Source organism: Salvelinus fontinalis, chromosome 15, assembly GCF_029448725.1.
Source record: "Salvelinus fontinalis isolate EN_2023a chromosome 15, ASM2944872v1, whole genome shotgun sequence".
In the NCBI taxonomy this organism is placed as follows: Eukaryota; Metazoa; Chordata; class Actinopteri; order Salmoniformes; family Salmonidae; genus Salvelinus; species Salvelinus fontinalis.
Window position 1 is genome coordinate 31452107 of NC_074679.1, and position 22133 is coordinate 31474239.

The 22133-nt window shown below is 43.8% G+C and overlaps 1 protein-coding gene across 17 annotated transcripts in view; it reads right to left on the reverse strand.

Annotated features, from left to right (window-relative positions):
• Positions 1-22133, reverse strand: part of LOC129811789 (bridge-like lipid transfer protein family member 1) — a 148432-nt gene that overhangs the window by 73106 nt on the left and 53193 nt on the right. For all 17 annotated transcript variants that reach the window (XM_055863402.1, XM_055863410.1, XM_055863415.1 and 14 more), the window contains 15 exons: positions 20510-20835; positions 20120-20364; positions 19688-19922; positions 19027-19515; positions 18588-18861; positions 16350-16487; positions 16182-16252; positions 10125-10295; positions 9768-9888; positions 4782-4925; positions 4490-4620; positions 4191-4393; positions 3811-4008; positions 3447-3658; positions 3007-3309 (listed from right to left, as the gene is read on the reverse strand). In XM_055863402.1, coding sequence (XP_055719377.1) covers positions 3007-3309; positions 3447-3658; positions 3811-4008; positions 4191-4393; positions 4490-4620; positions 4782-4925; positions 9768-9888; positions 10125-10295; positions 16182-16252; positions 16350-16487; positions 18588-18861; positions 19027-19515; positions 19688-19922; positions 20120-20364; positions 20510-20835 — 3261 coding nt within the window. The remainder of the gene's footprint in view (positions 1-3006; positions 3310-3446; positions 3659-3810; positions 4009-4190; positions 4394-4489; positions 4621-4781; positions 4926-9767; positions 9889-10124; positions 10296-16181; positions 16253-16349; positions 16488-18587; positions 18862-19026; positions 19516-19687; positions 19923-20119; positions 20365-20509; positions 20836-22133) is intronic.

Genomic DNA, 22133 nt, shown 5'->3' on the forward strand with positions numbered 1-22133 from the left:
TTGCATGACATAAGTATTTGATACATCAGAAAAGCAGAACTTAATATTTGGTACAGAAACCTTTGTTTGCAATTACAGAGATCATACGTTTCCTGTAGTTCTTGACCAGGTTTGCACACACTGCAGCAGGGATTTTGGCCCACTCCTCCATGCAGACCTTCTCCAGATCCTTCAGGTATCGGGGCTGTCGCTGGGTAATACGGACTTTCAGCTCCCTCCAAAGATTTTCTATTGGGTTCAGGTCTGGAAACTGGCTAGGCCACTCCAGGACATTGAGATGCTTCTTACGGAGCCACTCCTTAGTTGCCCTGGCTGTGTGTTTCGGGTCGTTGTCATGCTGGAAGACCCAGCCACGACCCATCTTCAATGCTCTTACTGAGGGAAGGAGGTTGTTGGCCAAAATCTTGCGATACATGGCCCCATCCATCCTCCCCTCAATACAGTGCAGTCGTCCTGTCCCCTTTGCAGAAAAGCATTCTCCAAATAATGATGTTTCCATCTCCATGCTTCACGGTTGGGATGGTGTTCTTGGGGTTGTACTCATCCTTCTTCTTCCTCCAAACACGGCGAGTGGAGTTTAGACCAAAAAGCTCTATTTTTGTCTCATCAGACCACATGACCTTCTCCCATTCCTCCTCTAGATCATCCAGATGGTCAATGGCAAACTTCAGACGGGCCTGGACATGCGCTGGCTTGAGCAGGGGTACCTTGCGTGCGCTGCAATATTTTAATCCATGACGGCGTAGTGTGTTACTAATGGTTTTCTTTGAGACTGTGGTCCCAGCTCTCTTCAGGTCATTGACCAGGTCCTGCCGTGTAGTTCTGGGCTGATCCCTCACCTTCCTCATGATCATTGATGCCCCACGAGGTGAGATCTTGCATGGAGCCCCAGACCGAGGGTGATTGACCGTCATCTTCAACTTCTTCCATTTTCTAATAATTGCGCCAACAGTTGTTGCCTTCTCACCAAGCTGCTTGCCTATTGTCCTGTAGCCTATCCCAGCCTTGTGCAGGTCTACAATTTTATCCCTGATGTCCTTACACAGCTCTCTGGTCTTGGCCATTGTGGAGAGGTTGGAGTCTGTCTGATTGAGTGTGTGGACAGGTGTCTTTTATACAGGTAACGAGTTCAAACAGGTGCAGTTAATACAGTTAATGAGTGGAGAACAGGAGGGCTTCTTAAAGAAAAACTAACAGGTCTGTGAGAGCCGGAATTCTTACTGGTTGGTAGGTGATCAAATACTTATGTCATGCAATAAAATGCAAATTAATTACTTAAAAATCATACAATGTGATTTTCTGGATTTTTGTTTTAGATTCCGTCTCTCACAGTTGAAGTGTACCTATGATAAAAATTACAGACCTCTACATGCTTTGTAAGTAGGAAAACCTGCAAAATCGGCAGTGTGTCAAATACTTGTTCTCCCCAACACCACTAAGCAAGGGGTACCACCAAGCAAGCGGCACCATGAAGACCAAGGAGCTCTCCAACAGGTCAGGGAAAAAGTTGTGGATAAGTACAGATCAGGGATGGGTTATAAAAAAAAAACATCTGAAACTTTTTACATCCCACTGAGCACCATTAAATCCATTATTAAAAAATGGAAAGAATATGGCACCACAACAAACTTGCCAAGAGAGGGCCACCCACAAAACTCACGGACCAGGCATGGAGGGCATTAATCAGTTGGCAACAAAGAGACCAAAGATAACTCTGAAGGAACTGTAAAGCTCCACAGCGGAGATTGGAGTATCTGTCCATAAAATCACTTTAAGCGGTACACTCCACAGAGCTGGGCTTTACGGAAGAGTGTCCAGAAAAAAGCCATTGCTTAAAGAAAAAAATAGGCATGTGGGAGACACCCCAAAGATATGGAAGATGGTAATCTTGTCAGATGAGACTAAAGAATGTAGCTTTTTGGCCATCAAGGAAAACGCTATGTCTGGCACAAACCCAACACCTCTAACCACCCCGAGAACATCATCCCCACAGTGAAGCATGATGGTGACAGCATCATGCTGTGGGGATGTTTTTTTACCGGCAGGGACTGGGAAACTGGTCAGAATTGAAGGAATGATGGATGGCGCTAAATACAGTCTTTCAGAGATTTGAGACTGGGACGGGGGTTCATCTTCCAGCAGGACAATGACCCTAAGCATAATGTTATAGCAACACTCGAGTGGTTTAAGGGAAACAAAGCCCAGACCTCAATCCAATTGAGAATCTGTGGTATGACTTAAAGATAGCTGTACACCAGCGGAACCCATCCAACTTAAAGGAGCTGGACCAGTTTTGCCTTGAAAAATGGGCAAAAATCCCAGTGGCTAGATGTGCCAAGCTTATAGAGACATACCCCAAGAGACTTGCAGCTGTGATTGCTGCAATTGCTGGCTCTACAAAGTATTGACTTTGGGGGGGGTGAATAGTTATGCACGCTCAAGTAATATTTTTTGTGTATCTTATTTCACAAAAAAAAAAAAATAGCATCTTCAAAGTGGTAGGCATGTTGTGTAAATCAAATAATACAAACCCCCCCCAAATCTATTTTAATTCCAGGTTTTAAGACAACAAAATAGGAAAAATGCCAAGGGGGTGAATACTTTCGCAAGCCACTGTTTGTAAATGTGATTATTTTTGGCATTTTTTATTATACATTTGCAAACATTTCTAAAAACTTGTTTTTGCTTTGTCATAATGGGGTATTGTGTGTGTATATTGAGGAGGATTTATTTTTTTCATCCATTTTAGAATAGGGCTGTAACGTAACAGAATGTGGAAAAAGTCAAGGGGTCTGAATACTTTCCGAATGCACTGCAGACTCAGAATTACCTTTATTTGCTAAATACATTTACATGTACCCTGAATTGACCTGGTAAAATGGTGCTGACAGCAATAGACAAAATATACAGACAGAATATTGACAGACAAAAACACACAATTACGTGAAAATATAGGATTATTAATGGATAAAATGCATTGGAGCCCTCAACCTGTGCAGTACTGACCTCCAAGGCTTCAGTCATGATGCAACCCATGACAGCACACACTCTCAAGGTGCCCTCCATGTCCAGCTTACGCAGAGAAGACTTGAGCTGGTCGATGGGGACCAACCAGGCTCCGATCGCTGGTGTCGCTGTGCTCAGGAGATTCAGCTGCCTGGAGATGGTCTGGGAGGGGGAGCGAACGTTGGTTGGGGCAGCGAAGCTGAACCAGATCTCCTTGATGGTGAGCTTCATGCTGCTGGAGTCAGGGGGCGGGGGCATGGGGGGGAGGTCCTTCTTCAGGTCGTCAGACTCCACCCCTTCATCCTGCAAGAGCAATCGACACCACACAGAGGCCAATGAGAGGGGAGCAAGAGAGAGAAGCAAGTCTATATTTTGTCTGAACGCTTTCCGTTACTGAAATGAGGTTGGATCAAGTACAACAGTTGAAAGTGATGAGTTACCTGATCGTCAGAGTCTGCGTTTCCGTTGGCATCAGAGTTGGGGCTTGTGGCGTCGTTAGGCAGGTTGTCATCAGATACATCAGTGCTGTAGCCGCTGCCCGTCTGAGAGCCTGATGAGCCATTGGATTTGAACATGCCAGTGTTCACGCCAGTACCCGACTGCCCCATCATGCCAAACGCACTGTACAGCACTGCACCCGACTGACGTCCGCCTGCACATATCCACACACAATCAGGCAAAAGTGTTACAGGGTTGGGGTTAATAACATCAATTCAATCAATTCAACTTTAATTCAGTCAATTCAAAGTTAATCTAAATGTGTATATACAGTGCATCTGCATATCTTTCGTAATGACAAATTACCTTTGACGGTGAGGTTCTCGATTCCGCACTCAAACATGATCCAGCCCCACTTCTCCAGGGAGGCGGCGGTGCGGACCAGGTCTGCAGCCGCGTAGTTCTCAGTCTCGTCCACAAGGGCAAACTCATCTATTTCCTCCAGACTGAACAGTACTTTGGACTTCTCAAAAGGGATGGCCGTGATGGCACAAGTCCCTATGTCTTAACCACATGACAGGAAAAATGAGTAAATTTGAAAGTTTTGCTTCACAACTGGCTAACACATAATATTATATTAGGGCAGAAGTCTCTAACTCCAGTCATAGACAGCCTGCTGGTTGTGCAGGCTGGTGTTTCAAAAAACACATTGTAGAGCATTCAATAAAAAAAGAGCAAATTCCCACCTTTGGAATCCAGGCCTCGTAGCTGGCAGTGGATGCGGTGGATGTTAAGCTTGGCAGCGATCTCCTTGCCCTTCTCAATGCCGGCGTTGGAGCGCAGTGAGCCTGAAGACTGTGGCTGCATCTTGGTGGCCGAGGCGTACTTCTCCAAGTTTACGGAGGGACGGCCGTGCTCTGCAGTGTTGGGTGTCTCCTCCACTATGCCCCTGTGGAGACAGACAAGAGGGTACGCACAGGGTGTAACTGTGTGTGTGTGCGTCTGTCTTAAGGAGACAGGTGCAGGCTGGTGGAAATGAGGTTACCTGTTCATGCGAAACTGTGTGACGATCCTGTCGAAGCAGAGAGCAACCAGAGAGACGTGTGTGATGTGGCTCTTACTGGAGCTGAAGGGAGAACATTCTTCTATAGAGGCCTGGAGCAGACACAGGTTCACCTGCACAGCCAGAGAGAAAGATTTTTGGGACATTAGAGATGCAACTCTAGGAATCAGCAATGAACTACAGTCGACTCTGGCTAATTTCACTTAAAATTAGTTTAAATTCTGTTTAAGTCCAATACAATTTTCCTGGCACAATTCCATGGCACAATTCCTACCTTAGGGATTGACACGTTAGCTTGCAGGCCCTTGATCTTCACGTTGTCTGGTTTGACCTTCAGGTCTGTTTGACCATGTGGCATGTTGAGGGAGCCTGTGGTACCCTCCGTCTTGGACAGCTTGTGCTCCTGCTTGGCTGAGCTCTATAATGGGGGAAACATTTCAAAACAAGACAATCTTAGGGTAAATCTAAAATTGCACTCTATTCCCTTTATGGGTCTTTCTATAAACTACGGTCCAGTGAGGAATTCCTACGCTGGACAACTTGTAACTGCTGTTAAGTTATTGATAATAATAAGTACATTTTTTTCATGTCACTAAATTAAGGTAAGATGGGATCATAGCTATATTCAATAAAATTCATGAGTTGATTTAAAATGTTGACCCTTTATCATGTTTGGTGACTTGATGGATTTGCCCAAAATCATGTGACATAAAACATACCTTTTTTGTCCTCGCATTTATGGCAGCATAAGTTGTCATTATATCATATATTAAGCATTATTCAGTTAAATTAGACATTTTACTTGAACACTGTAAGAATCTTGGATCTAGCTGTCGTACAGTTTTTTGTATAGAGATCTCAGAACTGCAGTGTAACTACGTAAAATTCCGTAACATTTCATGTCTCCGTATGTTACGGGGTGAATGCCCAAATCCAAAATAATAAATGCAATTGCAAAACCTTGATACTTAAAACCTAAATCAATACTGTCATTAATGTGGTTCTTCAATAATTATGCATAATACTTGTTGGATGCGCATTTGGTGTCCAGCTGATTAGTCACGCCTTGATATATTCACATATCTAATCCAGGAAGGAATTTTCAGAAGAACAGTTAAGTGACGAACAGCTGTTGTGATAGAGCATGTGACGCAACAACAGCCCAAGTGCTGGAAAAAAGGTGTTTGCAAAAAATATCCAGAATATTTTGGTGTCTGGTTTGTTATGCTGGTGAAGAAAGTTGTGCCTGGATCCACGTTGGATCTAATATCCCTACCGAATTGATATTGATCATCTGTTGTTGTCTGCTTGATTTACAGCAGGGTCTCGTTAGATCTAACAGAGAAAGTATCAAGGTAATGTGTTCATGTTTTCTGTGCCTCGGATTGAACACAGAGTCTACTGTGTGCAATTGCGTAGGATAGACTATTGCACAACACCGAACACTATTCCTATTAATTATTCTAGATATCATGACAACAAATGACATAGTCTAGTGGGCTTCTTCACAACATGATCTGGTAATGAAATAACATGACAAATACATTTTGTTTTCCATGTTACACCTGCAATTTTAAACAATACAAGCTTGAATTTGGAGCTCAGAAATTCAAGTATTGGAATAGGCCTACCAAGATTATCAGTAATTTCCTCACTTTGGTCCCCGAAAAGTTCTTATAATTATTGTAGCCAATTTGTAAGTTCTCCTGCTCACTTACATGCTGACCACACCGCTCGGGCGCATCAACAAGCATCTGCTTCTGTTTCTGATTGAAACTGAGGTCCACACTCCAGTCCAGTTGGTTGTGGTTATGCACCTTTAAGTTGGTTGCCAACTGCCAAAAAGTCCAAAGAAGAGGGGTGAGTCGGTTGAGTCACTGACGTGATCTTCCTGTCTGGGTTGGCGCCCCCCCTTGGGTTGTGCCGTGGCGGAGATCTTTGTGGGCTATACTCGGCCTTGTCTCAGGATGGTAAGTTGGTGTTTGAAGATATCCCTCTAGTGGTGTGGGGGCTGTGCTTTGGCAAAGTGGGTGGGGTTATATCCCACCTGTTTGGCCCTGTCCGGGGGTATCATCGGATGGGGCCACAGTGTCTCCTGACCCCTCCTGCCTCAGCCTCCAGTATTTATGTTGCAGTAGTTTGTGTCGGGGGGCTAGGGTCAGTTTGTTATATCTGGAGTACTTCTCCTGTCTTATCCGGTGTCCTGTGTGAATTTAAGTATGCTCTCTCTAATTCTCTCTTTCTTTCTCTCTCTCGGAGGACCTGAGCCCTAGGACCATGCCTCAGGACTACCTGGCATGATGACTCCATGCTGTCCCCAGTCCACCGTTTACTCCGGAATTTACTCCGGAGGTGCTGACTTGCTGCACCCTCGACAACTACTGTGATTATTATTATTTGACCATGCTGGTCATTTATGAACATTTGAACATCTTGGCCATGTTCTGTTATAATCTCCACCCGGCACAGCCAGAAGAGGACTGGCCACCCCTCATAGCCTGGTTCCTCTCTAGGTTTCTTCCTAGGTTTTAGCATTTCTAGGGAGTTTTTCCTAGCCACTGTGCTTCTACACCTGCATTGCTTGCTGTTTGGGGTTTTAGGCTGGGTTTCTGTACAGCACTTTGAGATATCAGCTGATGTAAGAAGGGCTATATAAATAAATTTGATTTGAAGAAGAAAAGGCCTGAAGGAGGAGAGATTACTAGAAACAAACTCGGTTTACCCTTTTATTTGTGGATTAATTGTCGGAGTAGAAGACCTTGTGCATTTCAGGTAAAATAACAACCCAATGTTTATATCCCAGGACAAATTAGCTAGCAACAGCAAGCTAGCTAGCTAAATTGCCATAAATGTTTAATGCTTTTCGACATCTAGTGTGGGTGGACAAAATCAACATGTTACAATTATCTGTGATTTCATTATTGATCAGTGTTGCTCTACTCTGTTGCAGTAAAACCACGTGTTGCGCTAAAACCACGTGCGGTTTTATGAGGATGGAAACATCTAATGCTGGCTTCAACTTGGTTTTCCATACAAATCCTTCCATTAAAAAAGTTACTTTGCTTTTGGTCCCTTTCTCATAAATACATACATTTCTCTTATAAATACAACAATGGTGAGATTCAAATGGTGAGATTAATGCTACCGCTATTCATGACTTTATTATGTGTGCCTACACCAGCCATGCATGCATCCAATCTATTTAGTTAGGCAATGTCCACATTATTGTAAATCAAATCATATTTTAGGTGTAATAATAATTAGAATATCAATGTATTGGCAAGGCCTAACAAATACATTATTCTTAGTGGTAATGGCCTACTTTTTTGGACACTTTTTGCATGCTTTGTGCCAACATCTGCCAGGGATGCTGGCCCATGTTGACTCCAATGCTCCCACAGTTGTCAAGTTGTCTGGATGTCCTTTCGGTGGTGGACCATTCTTGATACACACGGGAAACTGTTGAGCGTGGAAAACCCCAGCAGCGCTGCAGTTCTTGACACACTCAAACCGGTGCGCCTGGCACTTACTACCTTGTTCCAGTGTTGTAGAGTCCAGTCTGGAGACCACATATTGGGTGTTGCTATTCTGGGATCCGCTTTTATTAAATAGTGGCCAGTCAAAACTCAGTTCACGCGCGACTTTGCTTATAAGAACATGTTTCACTAGACTCTGTAGGCTATGGGCTCTCCAACCATGTTCCAGGTGTCTTGGGCCTATAGGATATGTTTGAAGTGATTTGGCCATTTCAGTTGTAATACAAACCTTAGCAAAACATATAGGCCTATGGGCTAGGTCATATGATACACACAAATATGATTTGAAAGTCGCAAAAAAATTCACAGGTTATAATATTCTCACCATTCAGACTATTCTCAATCTAATCTTGTCTTTATATATACTAAACAATATGTGTGAAATTAGTTCTGATTTAGAATGGGCCATTATCATGCACCAGTCAGGAGACAGGAACAGGGTAAAAAAAAAAAAAAAAAAAGACATGACATGTATGCATGCACTTGAATAGCAAATGGAGGATGCTTTTCCCACGGTTAATTTTCATGCCACTTCGGTTGTAAAGCGAAGCAATGTGCTTGATAATAGAAGGTTGAGAAATAAATATAGTAGGCCTCTCCCAGTGGTCACCAACCTTTTCTAAGTCAAGATCACTTTCGCAGCCAAAAAGCAAGCTGAGATCTACCGTTCTGATTTTTTTTTAAACACGTAACATTTTTAAAAAAACGTAACATTAAGCTAATAAAAACAGCTCTGTAAGTATGGGGTTTGAGCAGTAGGCCTAATACATTATCACAGCATATTGGCTATATGCCTGGCTTGGTAATTGTTCTTCTCAAACCATATTATATTTCAAAACTAAAGCTTTGATTACAAAATAGATCAGTTGGTGTAGCACTTGCTAGGCACAGCTGAACAATGTTTTTAATCATTTGCAAATAATTCGCTTTTTTACACTAGGTCAAATCATGACGTCAGTGTTCTTCAGATCGGAAAGTCGGTGGTCTAGAAAGATGCCATAGTTTCTGACTTGGAATTCCGAGTTGGATGACCGTTCAAAACTAATGACCATCAGAGGCATCTGAGCACAGTTTTGAAGAGGCCTAGTTACCGTGACTGAACATTCACATGGAATTTGGCTGTGGTCATGACGCCTGACTGCCGGTGTGGCGGTAATACGGTCACCATAACAGCACTATGCATCTTAAGTTTTGCCAATTCACCATCTGAATGGCACACATACACAACCCATGTCTCAATTGTCTCAATGCTCAAAAATCCTTCTTTAACCTGAACCTGTTTCCTCCCCTTCATCTACACTGATTGAAGTGGATTGAAGTCAATAAGGGATCGATTGACATCAATAAGGGATCGTAATGTAGCTTTCACCTGGAGTCACCTGGTCACAGTCTGTTATGGAAAGAGCGGTGTCCTTAATGTTTTGTACACTCAGTGTAAATTGTAATTATTGAGGTCCTTGAAAATGTAAATTAAGTACTTGAAAAAGTCCCCGAATGTCCTTGGCCAATGTTGTTGTATAGGTGGAGTTATGGGTCAATTTGTATATATTCACTTTTATTCCTCTAAGTACACATGTGGAAGTGCATGAAAATCATTTTTATTTTTGTTTGAAAACATTTAGAAATGAAGATCCCAATGTCACATATTGGCACCATTATTTATAGAAAGACCCTTATAGTGCCCTACTTTAAGCAAGATTTATTCCTTGGTGAGGTTTACTTACGGATTCAGTCACAGTGGACTTGCTGATCTGATAGGCTTCGTTTAGGACCATCCCATGCAGGTCATCCAGAATGGCTGCAGGATGACGTATACTGACGTAGTGGACCATAGACTCAATGTATCTGTAATAACACCTCATACATTGTCAATGACATTAGCAATATATATTCCTGTAATATGACAAGGAGAGTTGTTGGGCACAGCTGCTGTGGGGAGACACTGATTGCAGATGGAAAGGCAATATGTTAAGAATTTTCTATGATGAGCTGGTCTATAAGATTACCTATAACAGTATTTTTACACAAGCCTTTGGTGGCTATAGCATACTAGAACTTAATATAAACCCAGTTGATGTTACCTGTCCAGAGTTTCAGCCACTAGAGGGGTGAGCACCACATTGATTGCCCCTTTCACTTCCACGATGGCGGTGGTTCTGGTCTGGGAAAGGGGCTGCTCCAAGGTCCAGTCCTCAGTGGTGGTGTCGTCTGTGTTCTCCATCGCCTTCTTATCCAGAGGAGTATACGGTTGGCTATAGTCACATAGAGAGAGATGCAGTTACAGATCTGTGTGTGAGAAACACACAGAGCAGACCATAGAGATCCTATTAAATTAGTTCTATATGTAATTATATGGAGCAGACATACATACACTGAGTGTACAACAACATAAGGCACACCTTCCTAATATTGAGTTGCACCCCCTTTAGCCCTCAGAACAGCCTCAATTCATCGGGACATGAACTCTACAATGTGTTGAAAGCGTTTAATAGGGATGCTGACCCATGTTGACTCCAATGCCTACCACAGGTGTGTCAAGTTGACTGGATGTTCTTTGGGTGGTGGACAATTCTTGATACACATGGGAAACTGTTGAATGTGAAAAACCCATCAGTGTTGCAGTTCTTGACACACTCAAACCGGTGCGCCTGGCACCTACTACCTTGTTCCAGTGTTGTCGAGTCCAGTCTGGAGACCACATATTGAGTGTCTCAGTCTTGTCTCGGTCTTGTCTCGGTGTCGGATACATTTTCACTTCCCAGGACCAGCCGAGACCAGCGGAATAAAACTCATCATCTTCCATTCAGTCAGTGCATAAAAGCGTTTCGCTAGGCCAAATATAATACATAAATCTCCTTTCTTGAAACATTAATATCTTATCACCTATTGAAACCTGTGATTCCTACTTTACTCGTAACATTACTGTCATTGAAAATTATCCTCAAACTTGGTCCGAATTTCCTTGACTCGCTGGTAGGGAAGTGTCGGGAAATTGTTGGAAAGTTGCATGCTCACTATTAGTAAGGGGAGACAGGGGGAAATTATAACAGTCTTTATATCTATAATAATGTTGCACAGTGGCAAACCTATTGGATCTAGGCCTTCCGTGTGTGACATGCTTGTGATGCTGAAAGGACAGCAATCGTAATACCAGCACACATGTAAGAGAGTGCACTTTTTGTAAAACACAAAGTGTCAGTGGTGTAGTGGAGGCTATATATGCCTATATAGGCCTTATAGACACTTTGTTTTTCAGTGGGCATTGTGTATACTCACTTCTTAATCCCTACTGTTGCATATCAAAGTAGTGTAGTGGAGGCATACGACTTATTAATTATGTACAGTCATGGCCAAAAGTTTTGAGAATGACACAAATATTAATTTTAACAGTCTGCTGCCTCAGTTTGTATGATGGCAATTTGCATATACTCCACAATGTTATTAATTGCAAAGTCCCTCTTCGCCATGCAAATTAACTGAATCCCCAAAAAACATTTCCACTGCATTTCAGCTCTGCCACAAAAGGACCAGCTGACATCATGTCAGTGATTATCTCGTTAACACAGGTGTGAGTGTTAACAAGGACAAGGCTGGAGATCACTCTGTCATGCTGATTGAGTTTGAATAACAGACTGGAAGCTTCAAAAGGAGGGTGGTGCTTGGAATCATTGTTCTTCCTCTGTCAACCATGGTTACCTGCAAAATCATTGCTTTGCACAAAAAGGGCTTCACAGGCAAGGATATTGCTGCCAGTAAGATTGCACCTAAATCAAACATTTATCAGATCCTCAAGAACTTCAAGGAGAGCGGTTCAATTGTTGTGAAGAAGGCTTGCTCAGGAATGGCAGCAGGCAGGTGTGAGTGCATCTGCACGCACAGTGAGGTGAAGACTTTTGGAGGATGGCCTGGTGTTAAGAAGGGCAGCAAAGAAGCCACTTCTCTCCAGGAAAAACATCAGGGACAGACTGATATTCTTCAAAAGGTACAGGGATTGGACTGCTGAGGACTGGGGTAAAGTCATTTTCTCTGATGAATCCCCTTTCCGAATCTTTGGGGCATCCGGAAAAAAACTTGTCCGGAGAAGACAAGGTGAGCGCTACCATCAGTCCGGTGTCATGACAACAGTAAAGCATCCTGAGACCATTCATGTGTGGGGTTGCTTCTCAGCCAAGGGAGTGGGCTCACTCACAATTTTGCCTAAGAACACAGCCATGAATAAAGAATGGTACCAACACATCCTCCGAGAGCAACTTCTCCCAACCATCCAGGAACAGTTTGGTGACGAACAATGCCTTTTCCAGCATGATGTAGCACCTTGCCATTAGGCAAAAGTGATAACTAAGTGGCTCGGGGAACAAAACATCGATATTTTGGGTCCATGGCCAGGAAACTCCCCAGACCTTAATCGCATTGAGAACTTGTGGTCAATCCTCAAGAGGCGGGTGGACAAACAAAAACCCACATATTCTGACAAACTCCAAGCGTTGATTATGCAAGAATGGGCTGCCATCAGTCAGGATGTGGCACAGAAGTTAATTGACAGCATGCCAGGACGGATTGCAGAGGTCTTGAAAAAGAAGGGTCAACACTGCAAATATTGACTCTTTGCATCAACTTCATGTAATTGTCAATAAAAGCCTTTGACACTTATGAAATGCTTGTAATTATACTTCAGTATTCCATAGTAACATCTGACAAAAATATCTGAAGACACTGAGGCAGCAGACTGTGAAAATTAATATTGTGTCATTCTCAAAACATTTGGCCACGACTGTAGTATAATAGTGAAATCATGCACAAAGTAGCCTACACAATCACTAAGCGGGCAGCACACATAGCCTAGTTTCAATGGAATATCATCTGCAGGCAGGAAGAGCGTGCAACTCTCAACTGGTTGTCACAGAAGAATGACATCAGTAACTCATGATATCTACCAGTAATGCCAACTAAGACAACAATGGGTAGGCAAACCAGGTATTGAAAAAGTTGTTCCATGGTCTTGGTTAGAAGCGCAATTCAGTCATCATGCTATTTTCATGATCATTTCTAAAGGCTTAACCAAAATCCCTTCCCAGTTAAAAGTTCACTGCAATGTAGGCCTACCTGACAGAATTATATAATGCTGAGTTGTATCAATGGGGAGGGCATTTGTATTGCTCAATTGAATTAAAGGGCAACTACACCCTCCATAAGTATATATTTTTAAATGTTCCCAGACTTGGGAAGCATTGTTGTGGACTGTGTAACAGCATCCGAAGATGCTGTGACACACCGACCAGACCATGACGGACCCGCCACCTTCAATTCCGCTCCAAAGTACAGGCCTCTGTGTAACGCTCATTCCTTCGACGATAAACGCGAATCTGACCATCACCCCTGGTGAGACAAAACAGCAACTCTTCAGTGAAGAGCACTTTTTGCCAGTCCTGTCTGGTCCAGCGACGGAGGGTTTGTGCCCATAGTGTCACAGCATCTTCGGACTGAGCTTGTTGTCATTGTAGGCAATCTCAACGCTGTGCGTTACAAGGAAGACATCCTCCGCCCTCCTCCCTGCAGGCTCATCCTTACATGACCCTCCAGCATGACAATGGCACCAGGCATACTGCTCGTTCTGTGCGTGATTTCCTGCAAGACAGGAATGTCAGTGTTCTGCCATGGCCAGCGAAGAGCCCGGATCTCAATCCCATTGAGCACGTCTGGGACCTGTTGGATCAGAGGGTGAGTGCTAGGGCCATTCCCCCCCAGAAATGTCCGGGAACTTGCAGGTGCCTTGGTGGAAGAGTTGTTGCCGGTGATGTCTGGTGAGGACCTGCCTTACAACAGGCCTACAAGCCCTCAGTCCAGCCTCTCTCAGCCTATTGCGGACAGTTTGAGCACTGATGGAAGAATTGTGCGTTCCTGGTGTAACTCGGGCAGTTGTTGCTGTCCCGCAGGTGTGATGTTCGGATGTACTGTCCCTGTGCAGGTGTTGTTACACGTGGTCTGCCACGGCGAGGACGATCAGCTGTCCGTCCTGTCTCCTTGTAGCGCTGTCTTAGGCGTCTCACAGTACGGATATTGCAATTTATTGCCCTGGCCACTTTTGCAGTCCTAAGGCACGTTCCCACAGATGAGCAGGGACCCTGGGCATCTTTCTTTTGGTGTTTTTGAGAGTCAATAGAAAGGCCTCTTTAGTGTCCGACGTTTTCATAACTGTGACCTTAATTGCCTACCGTCTGTAAGCTGTTAGTGTCTTAACAACCGTTCCACAGGTGCATGTTCATTAATTGTTTATGGTTCATTGAACAAGAGTGGGAAACAGTGTTTAAACCCTTTACAATGAAGATCTGTGAAGTTATTTGGATATTTACTAATTATCTTTCAAAGACAGGGTCCTAAAAAAGGGACGTTTCTTTTATTGCTGAGTTTACATTATTATACACAATCCATGTCTCAACTGTCTCAAGGCTTAACGATCCTTCTTTAACCTGTCTCCTCCCCTTCATCTACAGCGCATTCGGAAAGTATTCAGACCCCTTCACTTTTTCCACATTTTGTTACAATACAGCCTTATTCTAAAATGGATTCAATAGTCCCCCCCTCATCAATCTGCACACTACCCCATAATGACAAAGCAAAAACAGGTTTAGACATTTTTGCAAATGTATTAAAAAAAAATAATATCACATTTACATACGCATTCAGACCCTTTACTCAGAACTTTCTTGAAGCACCTTCGACAGCGACTACAGACCCTTCTTGGGTAGATCCTCGCAAGCTCTGTCAGGATGTATGGGAAGCATCGCTGCACAGCTATTTTCAGGTCTCTCCAGAGATGTTCGATCAGGTTCAAGTACAGGCTCAGGCTGGGCCACTCAAGGACATTCAGAGACTTGTCCTGTCTTGGCGGTGTGCTTAGGGTCGTTGTCCCATTGGATGGTGAACCTTCGCTCCAGTCTGAGGTGTCTGGAGCAGGTTTTCATCAAGGATCTCTCTGTACTTTGCTCAGACCATCTTTCCCTTAACCCTCACTAGTCTCCCAGTCCCTGCCGCTAAAAGAAATCTCCACAGCATGATGCTGTCACCGCCAAAGGGATGGTGCCTAGTTTCCTCCAGAGGTGACGCTTAGCATTCAGGCCAAAGAGTTCAATCCTGGTTTCATCAGACCAGACAATCTTGTTTCTCATGGTCTGAGAGTCTTTAGGTGCATTTTGGGAAACTCAAAGTGGGTTGTCATGTGCCTTTTATTGAGGAGTGGCCTCCGTCTGGCCGATAACTGGAGTGCTGCAGAGGATAAGTGAAGTGCTGCAGAGATGGTTGTCCTTCTGGAAGATTCTCCCATCTCTACAGAGGAACTCTGGAGCTCTGTCAGAGTGACCATCAGGTTCTTGGTCACCTCCCTGACCAAGGCCCTTCTCCCCCGATTGCTCAGTTTGGCCGAGCGGCCAGCTCTAGAAAGAGACTTGGTGGTTTCAAACTTCTTCCATTTAAAAATGATGGAGGACACTGTGTTGTTGGTGACCTTCAATGCTGCAGAAATGTTTTGTTACAATTCCCCAGATCGGTGCCTCGTCAGAATCCTGTCTCGGGGGCTGTACAGACAACCTCATGGCTTGGTTTTTGCTTTGACATGCACTGTCAACTGTGGGATCTTATATAAACAAGTGTGTGCCTTTCCAAATCTTGTCCAATCAATTGAATTTACCACAGGTGGACTCCAATCAAGTAGTAGAAACATCCCAAGGATAATAAATGGAAACAGGATGCACCTGAGCTCAATTTCAAGTCTCATAGGAAAGGGTCTGAATACTTTTGAAAATAAGGTATTTCCATTTTTTAAAAACCTGATTTCGCTTTGTCATTATGGGGTATTGTGTGTAGATTGATGAGGAAAAAAACATATTTTATACATTTTAGAATGAGATTGTAACGTAACAAAATGTAGAAAAAGGGAAGGGGTCTGAATACTTTCTGAATGCACTGTACACTGATTGAAGTGAATTTAACAGGTAACATCAATAATGGATCATAGCTTTCACCTGGTCAGTCTGTCATGGAAAGAGCAGGAGGTCCTAATGTTTTGTACACTCAGTGTATATGATGCACACACACACACACACACACAGTCAACAAAGCCTAGCAAAATAAATTTGAAATACTTGTTTGTGTCTCCCATCAACAAAAGACCTCTGTCTAGTAGAGAGCTGGCAGAGAGGCCTTGTTTAACCACCTACAACATAAGAGAAAGGGTTAAGACCTCAGGGTACTCCACAGATGAACAGACACACAAACACACACACACTGTCTATATAGAATGTGTTTCTTACCTTAAAGCTGGGAACAGAGAGCTGGTCGAAGGAGGCAGAGCTCTCCTCACTGGTGGGCGTGTCCAGGTCCAGGGGGCGGTGTAGTGAGGACTTGGAGGTCCTCTTATTGGTGGGCTGCTTCTGAGACCAGTTAGACACCTGGGGTGTATTCAGAAGACGGTCAGAAGGTTTAAGATGTAACGAATAGAGCTGTCATGATTCCCTATTCTCCCTGATAAACAACAATGCAGGTAACAACAATACCAATCATTTACAAAAGTTACCCACATTTTTGGTAACTTTGCCATAGTTTACATGTTAATTACCAATCTGTGGTAATTCAGAATTACTTTTTAAAAATGTATTCATATAAAGTATACATTTTTTATATACAGTTGAAGTCGGAAGTTTACATATACCTTAGCCAAATACATTTAAACTCAGTTTTTCACAATTCCTGACATTTAATCTGAGGAAAAAATCCCTGTTTTATGTCAGTTAGGATCACCACTTTATTTTAAGAATGTGAAATGTCAGAATAATAGTAGAGAATGATTTATTTGAGCTTTTACTTCTTTCATCACATTCCCAGTGGGTCAGAAGTTTACTACACTCAATTAGTATTTGGTAGCATTGCCTTCCACAAGCTTCCCACAATAAGTTGGGTGAATTTTGTCCCATTCCTCCTGACAGAGCTGGAGTAACTGAGTCAGGTTTGTAGGCCTCCTTGCTCGCACATGCTTTTTCAGTTCTGCCCACAAATTTTCTATAGTATTGAGGTCAGGGCTTTGTGATGGCCACTCCAATACCTTGACTTTGTTGTCATTAAGCCATTTTGCCACAACTTTGGAAGTATGCTTGGTGTCATTGTCCATTTGGAAGACCCATTTGCGACCAAGCATTAACTTCCTGACTGATGTCTTCAGATGTTGCTTCAATATAATCTACATCATTTTTTTTTCTCATGATGCCATTTATTTTGTGAAGTGCACCAGTCCCTCCCGTAGCAAAGCAACCCCACAACATGATGCTGCCACCCCCGTGCTTCACGGTTGGGATGGTGTTCTTCGGCTTGCAAGCGTCCCCCTTTTTCCTCCAAACATAACGATGGTCATTATGGCAAAACAGTTCTATTTTTGTTTCATCAGACCAGAGGACATTTCTCCAAAAAGTACAATCTTTGTCCCCATCTGCAGTTGCAAACCATAGTCTGGCTTTTTTATGGCGGTTTTGGAGCAGTGGCTTCCTCCTTGCTGAGCGGCCTTTCAGGTTATGTCAATTTGGAATCGTTTTACTGTGCATATAGATACTTTTGTACCTGTTTCCTCCAGCATCTTCACAAGGTCCTTTGCTGTTGTTCTGGGATTGATTTGCACTTTTCACACCAAAGTACGTTCATCTCTAGGAGACAGAACGCATCTCCTTCCTGAGCGGTACGACGGCTGTGTGGTCCCATGGTGTTTATAATTGCATACTATTGTTTGTACAGATGAACGTGGTACCTTCAGGCATTTGGAAATTGCTCCCAAGGATCGACCGGACTTGTGGAGGTCTACAATTTTTTTGTGAGGTCTTGGCCGATTTCTTTTGAATTTCCCATGATGTCAAGCAAAGAGGCACTGAGTTTGAAGGTAGGCCTTGAAATACATCCACAGGTACACCTCCAATTTACTCAAATTATGTCAATTAGCCTATCAGAAGCTTCTAAAGCCATGACATCATTTTCTGGAATTTTCCAAGCGGTTTAAAGGTACAGTCAACATAGTGTATGTAAACTTCTGACTCACTGAAATTGTGATACTGTGAATTATAACTAAAACAATCTGTCTGTAAACAATTGTTGGAAAAATTACTTAGAACATCTACTTGGTGCATGACACAACTGACTTGCCAAAACTATAGTTTGTTAACAATACATTTGTGGAGTGGTTGAAAAACAAGTTTTAATGACTCCAACCTAAGTGTAAGTAAACTTCCGACTTCAACTGTATGTGTCCATATTGACAATGAGTTTCTAGTGGATAGGCCATATGGTTCAATTCAACTTTACTGATATGAAAGTTAACAGTAATATACCCTCCCTTTGCAACCCTATACAGGGGTGTCAAATGTATGTACAATACGTCTTAGTTTTCCTATCTTATTATAATAATAATAATAATAATAATAATAATAATAATAATAATAATAATAATAATAATAATAATAATAATAATAATAATAAGAGTTCAGGGATTAAGTATTGTGTCTCAGCCTTACCTGATAGTGGGCCAGGTAACTCTGGTAGCAGGCCATGACGTGGGGCTGTCGTGTCACCAGGCCTGGCTCGGGGGTCTTCTCCACCTCCACTGAGCCCTCCTCCTCCAACCCCAGCGCAGAAACAAAGGAGGCCTGCGACTGGTGACTGGGGATGGGGTGGGCTAGCAGCGGGGGCAGCATGGGGGGCATGGGTAGAGGCCTGGGCTCTGTGATGAGATCCCCGTTCAACACATAGGTGAGGGGGCCCTCCACGCTGTGGTAGATGGAGCTGCGGCTGGAATAACAACAGATTGGTTTAACTACTGCAAGCATGTGTTGTTTCCCTTAATTTTACTAGGTAAGTTGACTGAGAACACATTCTCTAAGAAAGTACACGCTTAGGTAAGAGGGAGAAGGGTCGGGAAAGGAAGTGCAGTCATTTAGCAGCTACAGTCCCCACCTGTAGTGGTCCATGTGGTAGGGCTGCTGCTGGGGCTGATACTGCATCTGCTGCTGCTGCCTCCTCTTCTTCCTCCCAGGGTAGGTGCCTGGACCCTCATCTGCACTGCTGATGGGCTCAAAGTCCTCTGCTGCTGAAAAGTAAGCTTCGCTGTCAGCCACTGACATGCTGGAGTCTGCCGAGCGGTACTGGTGGAAGGTGCAGGAGTCTGCGGACGGCGTGAAAGGGAAGGAGCTGTAGCTCCGGCGCGGAGAGTCCAGGGCGTTCTCGTCACTACGGGAGACCTCGCTGCTGAACTGGACGCCAGCGAGGGGCGGCAGAGGCTTGTCGGTGAAGACGGCCGCCGACAGGCTCTTGGTGCTTCCTAGCCGGGCAGACTGCATGGAGGACTGGCGCTTGAGGGGCGAGCGGAGAGGGGAGCGGAGGGAGGAGCGCTCCTGGGCACTGTTGGGAGAGACTGGGGAGCCCTCAGGGACATCTGTAAGAGTACTGTGTAGAGAGAAGAAGGGGTTGAGAATACTAAGATAATGCACTTTGGAATCAACAAAAAGTTAGCTTCTTCACTCTTCGTGGGCTAGTATGGGGGCTGTTGGTCAATTGTGAATATGTGTGAGCATAGTGTATGCCTGTTGCACCCCTGGAGCACTAATCTGCTACTCACTCTGCAGTGCTTTTGCCGTTCATGGGGAACATGCGTTCCTCAGTGCTGGGAGACGGGCTGTCCCTCTCCCCGGCCAATAGGGGCAATGCTGCGCTGGAGGAACTATTTTCCTCGGAGGAGGAGGCCGAACTGTGGGAGCGCGGAGGCACCTGGAGGCTCAGGCGTTGACCCCGCATTCCGGGCTCCGGGGCCGGACTGGGGGTACAGGTGTCCTTCTTCACCTCCAAACCCTTACCTATAGGAGAGAATACACACTACTGTAGGTTACGTGTGTTCCAGATATACAGATCAAAGCTAAAATGGAACAGACCAGCATCCTTGCCATTTTTTTTTTTTTTTTGCAGTGAACAAAGATATGACCTCTGCATCGGTCTACAATCCCTATGAACTATAATCCTGTACCGTTTGATAAATAAATTAAAACTCCCGTACCATCGGACAGTTTGGTTGTCTCCCTGGTGACGATCCACTCTCCAGGCTGCAGCAGTGATTGGCCGTAGCAAATGTCTGACTCAGCGCTGGAGGAGAAGGCAGAGCTCGAGGGGGTCTTCTCCTCCAGATGGAAGAAGTCCAGGCCTGTGTTGGTGCCCCCGTAGAAGCGACAGCCCCCCAGGCAGCCACACTTATTCCTGCTTCGCTTGTTACGCCCTGTCTCATCTGGCCACAGGAACCATAGCCTGGGAGGAAGGGAAAAAGAGAGACAGCGCACTCATGTCTCTGTGTCTGTGACTGCTGCTGGTGGTGGCAAGGCCAATTTTCTCTAGGGACCCATTTCCCCCTCTTTGGGATCAATAGTGTATTCATTCCTTCCTCCATTCCTACCTCTTGGTGTGAGCGTCATGGAGCTCCAGGAACTGCCTCTGCACCTCGTACTTGGCCGGGTGGTCCGCAGCCAGTGCCACATCAGCTGTGATCAGGGCAAAGTTGACCGAACCAGCCTCCAACCAGAAGGATCTCCGCAGTACAGGGGGCTGGCCCAGCCCTAAGCCCTGACCTGGAGAGGGCCCTGGTCGGACCCCGTCTGACTGGGGCTGTTGCTGCTGCTGTTCAATGTACTGGTGGATATATACGTCCTGAACCACAGCACTGATCCCTTCTCCTACCGCCTGATTGTGCAGGTTGCAGTTGGCCAGTCGGATGGCGCCGGTCTAGGTGAAGGGAAGGCAGAAATAGAGCAGTGTTTTTCAACTCCTGTCCTCAAGCAGGGCTTGACATTAACGTTTAAACTTTTTTTTTACACTTGTCACTCTGGACAAGTAGGACAGATTTTTTTACTAGTCCAAAAGCTCAAAAAAAGAAAAAAAGAAAAGGCCTGTAGCACCATTTTTACATCATTTTATGATTCAAGGAACCACTTTACAAAATAAAATGTATTACTATCTTTTTTTTGCCATAGAGAAATAGACAAAAATGTAGGCTACACACTTCCTATTGGCATCTTTGCATATTCAAGCCTGTCTCAAAATACAACACTGCCCCTTTAAGGCTCTCCTGGAGGATGGTTGGCCACCCTTGGTAGCCTATAAAACATTGCAACATTACAATTACAACCAAATACTTTTTACATCGTTATAAAATAATTCCCTCCAGGGCTTGAAATTAAGGGCGTCCTGTCGTTAATGATGATCAAAAATATTTATACGGTTCAAAACAGACTCTGGGACACTTCTGGGACCACAGATCCATACAAACAGTGCACATAATATATTTTTTCTTAAAGCAATGATGCTGATGAAACAGATCAGACTGTTTAGCTTAAGACGTTGATAAAGTTTTATTTCTTCATATTATAAGCTCAACAATGTGCACATGGCTGTAGGCTATGCGCAAATATTCCAAAATGCAATTAGCGGGAAAACACTGTTCTCAAAAGCGCACCGCACGCGTGAGTGGATCCATGTGACAGAGATGAAAATATCAGTTAGAATTAAAGAAACAGGGGAGATCTAAAGATGCATTAACTAGCATGGGTAACTAATATGACTAGAATTATTCCTTTGGCTGCTGGACAATAAAACAACAATGATTTGAAAACCAATAGAACAAGAGAAAAATGCTGGTTTCAATGTGTTTTACAGTGCCTTCAGAAAGTATTCACACCCCTTGACTTTTGTTGTTTTGTTGCGTTAGCCTAAATTAAAAATGTATTAAATTGAGATTGAATTGTTACTGACCTACACACAATATCCATAATGTCAAAGTGCAATTATGTTTTAAGACATTTTTACAAATTGATTAAAAATGAAAAGCTGAAATGTCTTGAATCAATAAGTATTCAACCCCTTTGTTATGGCAAGCCTAAATAAGTTCAGGAGTAAATATTTTATATCAAGTCACATAATAAGTTGCATGGACTCACTCTGTGTGCAATAATAGTGTTTAACCAATTTTTTTAATGACTGTCTCATCTCTGTACACCACACATACAGATAATTGTAAGGTCCCT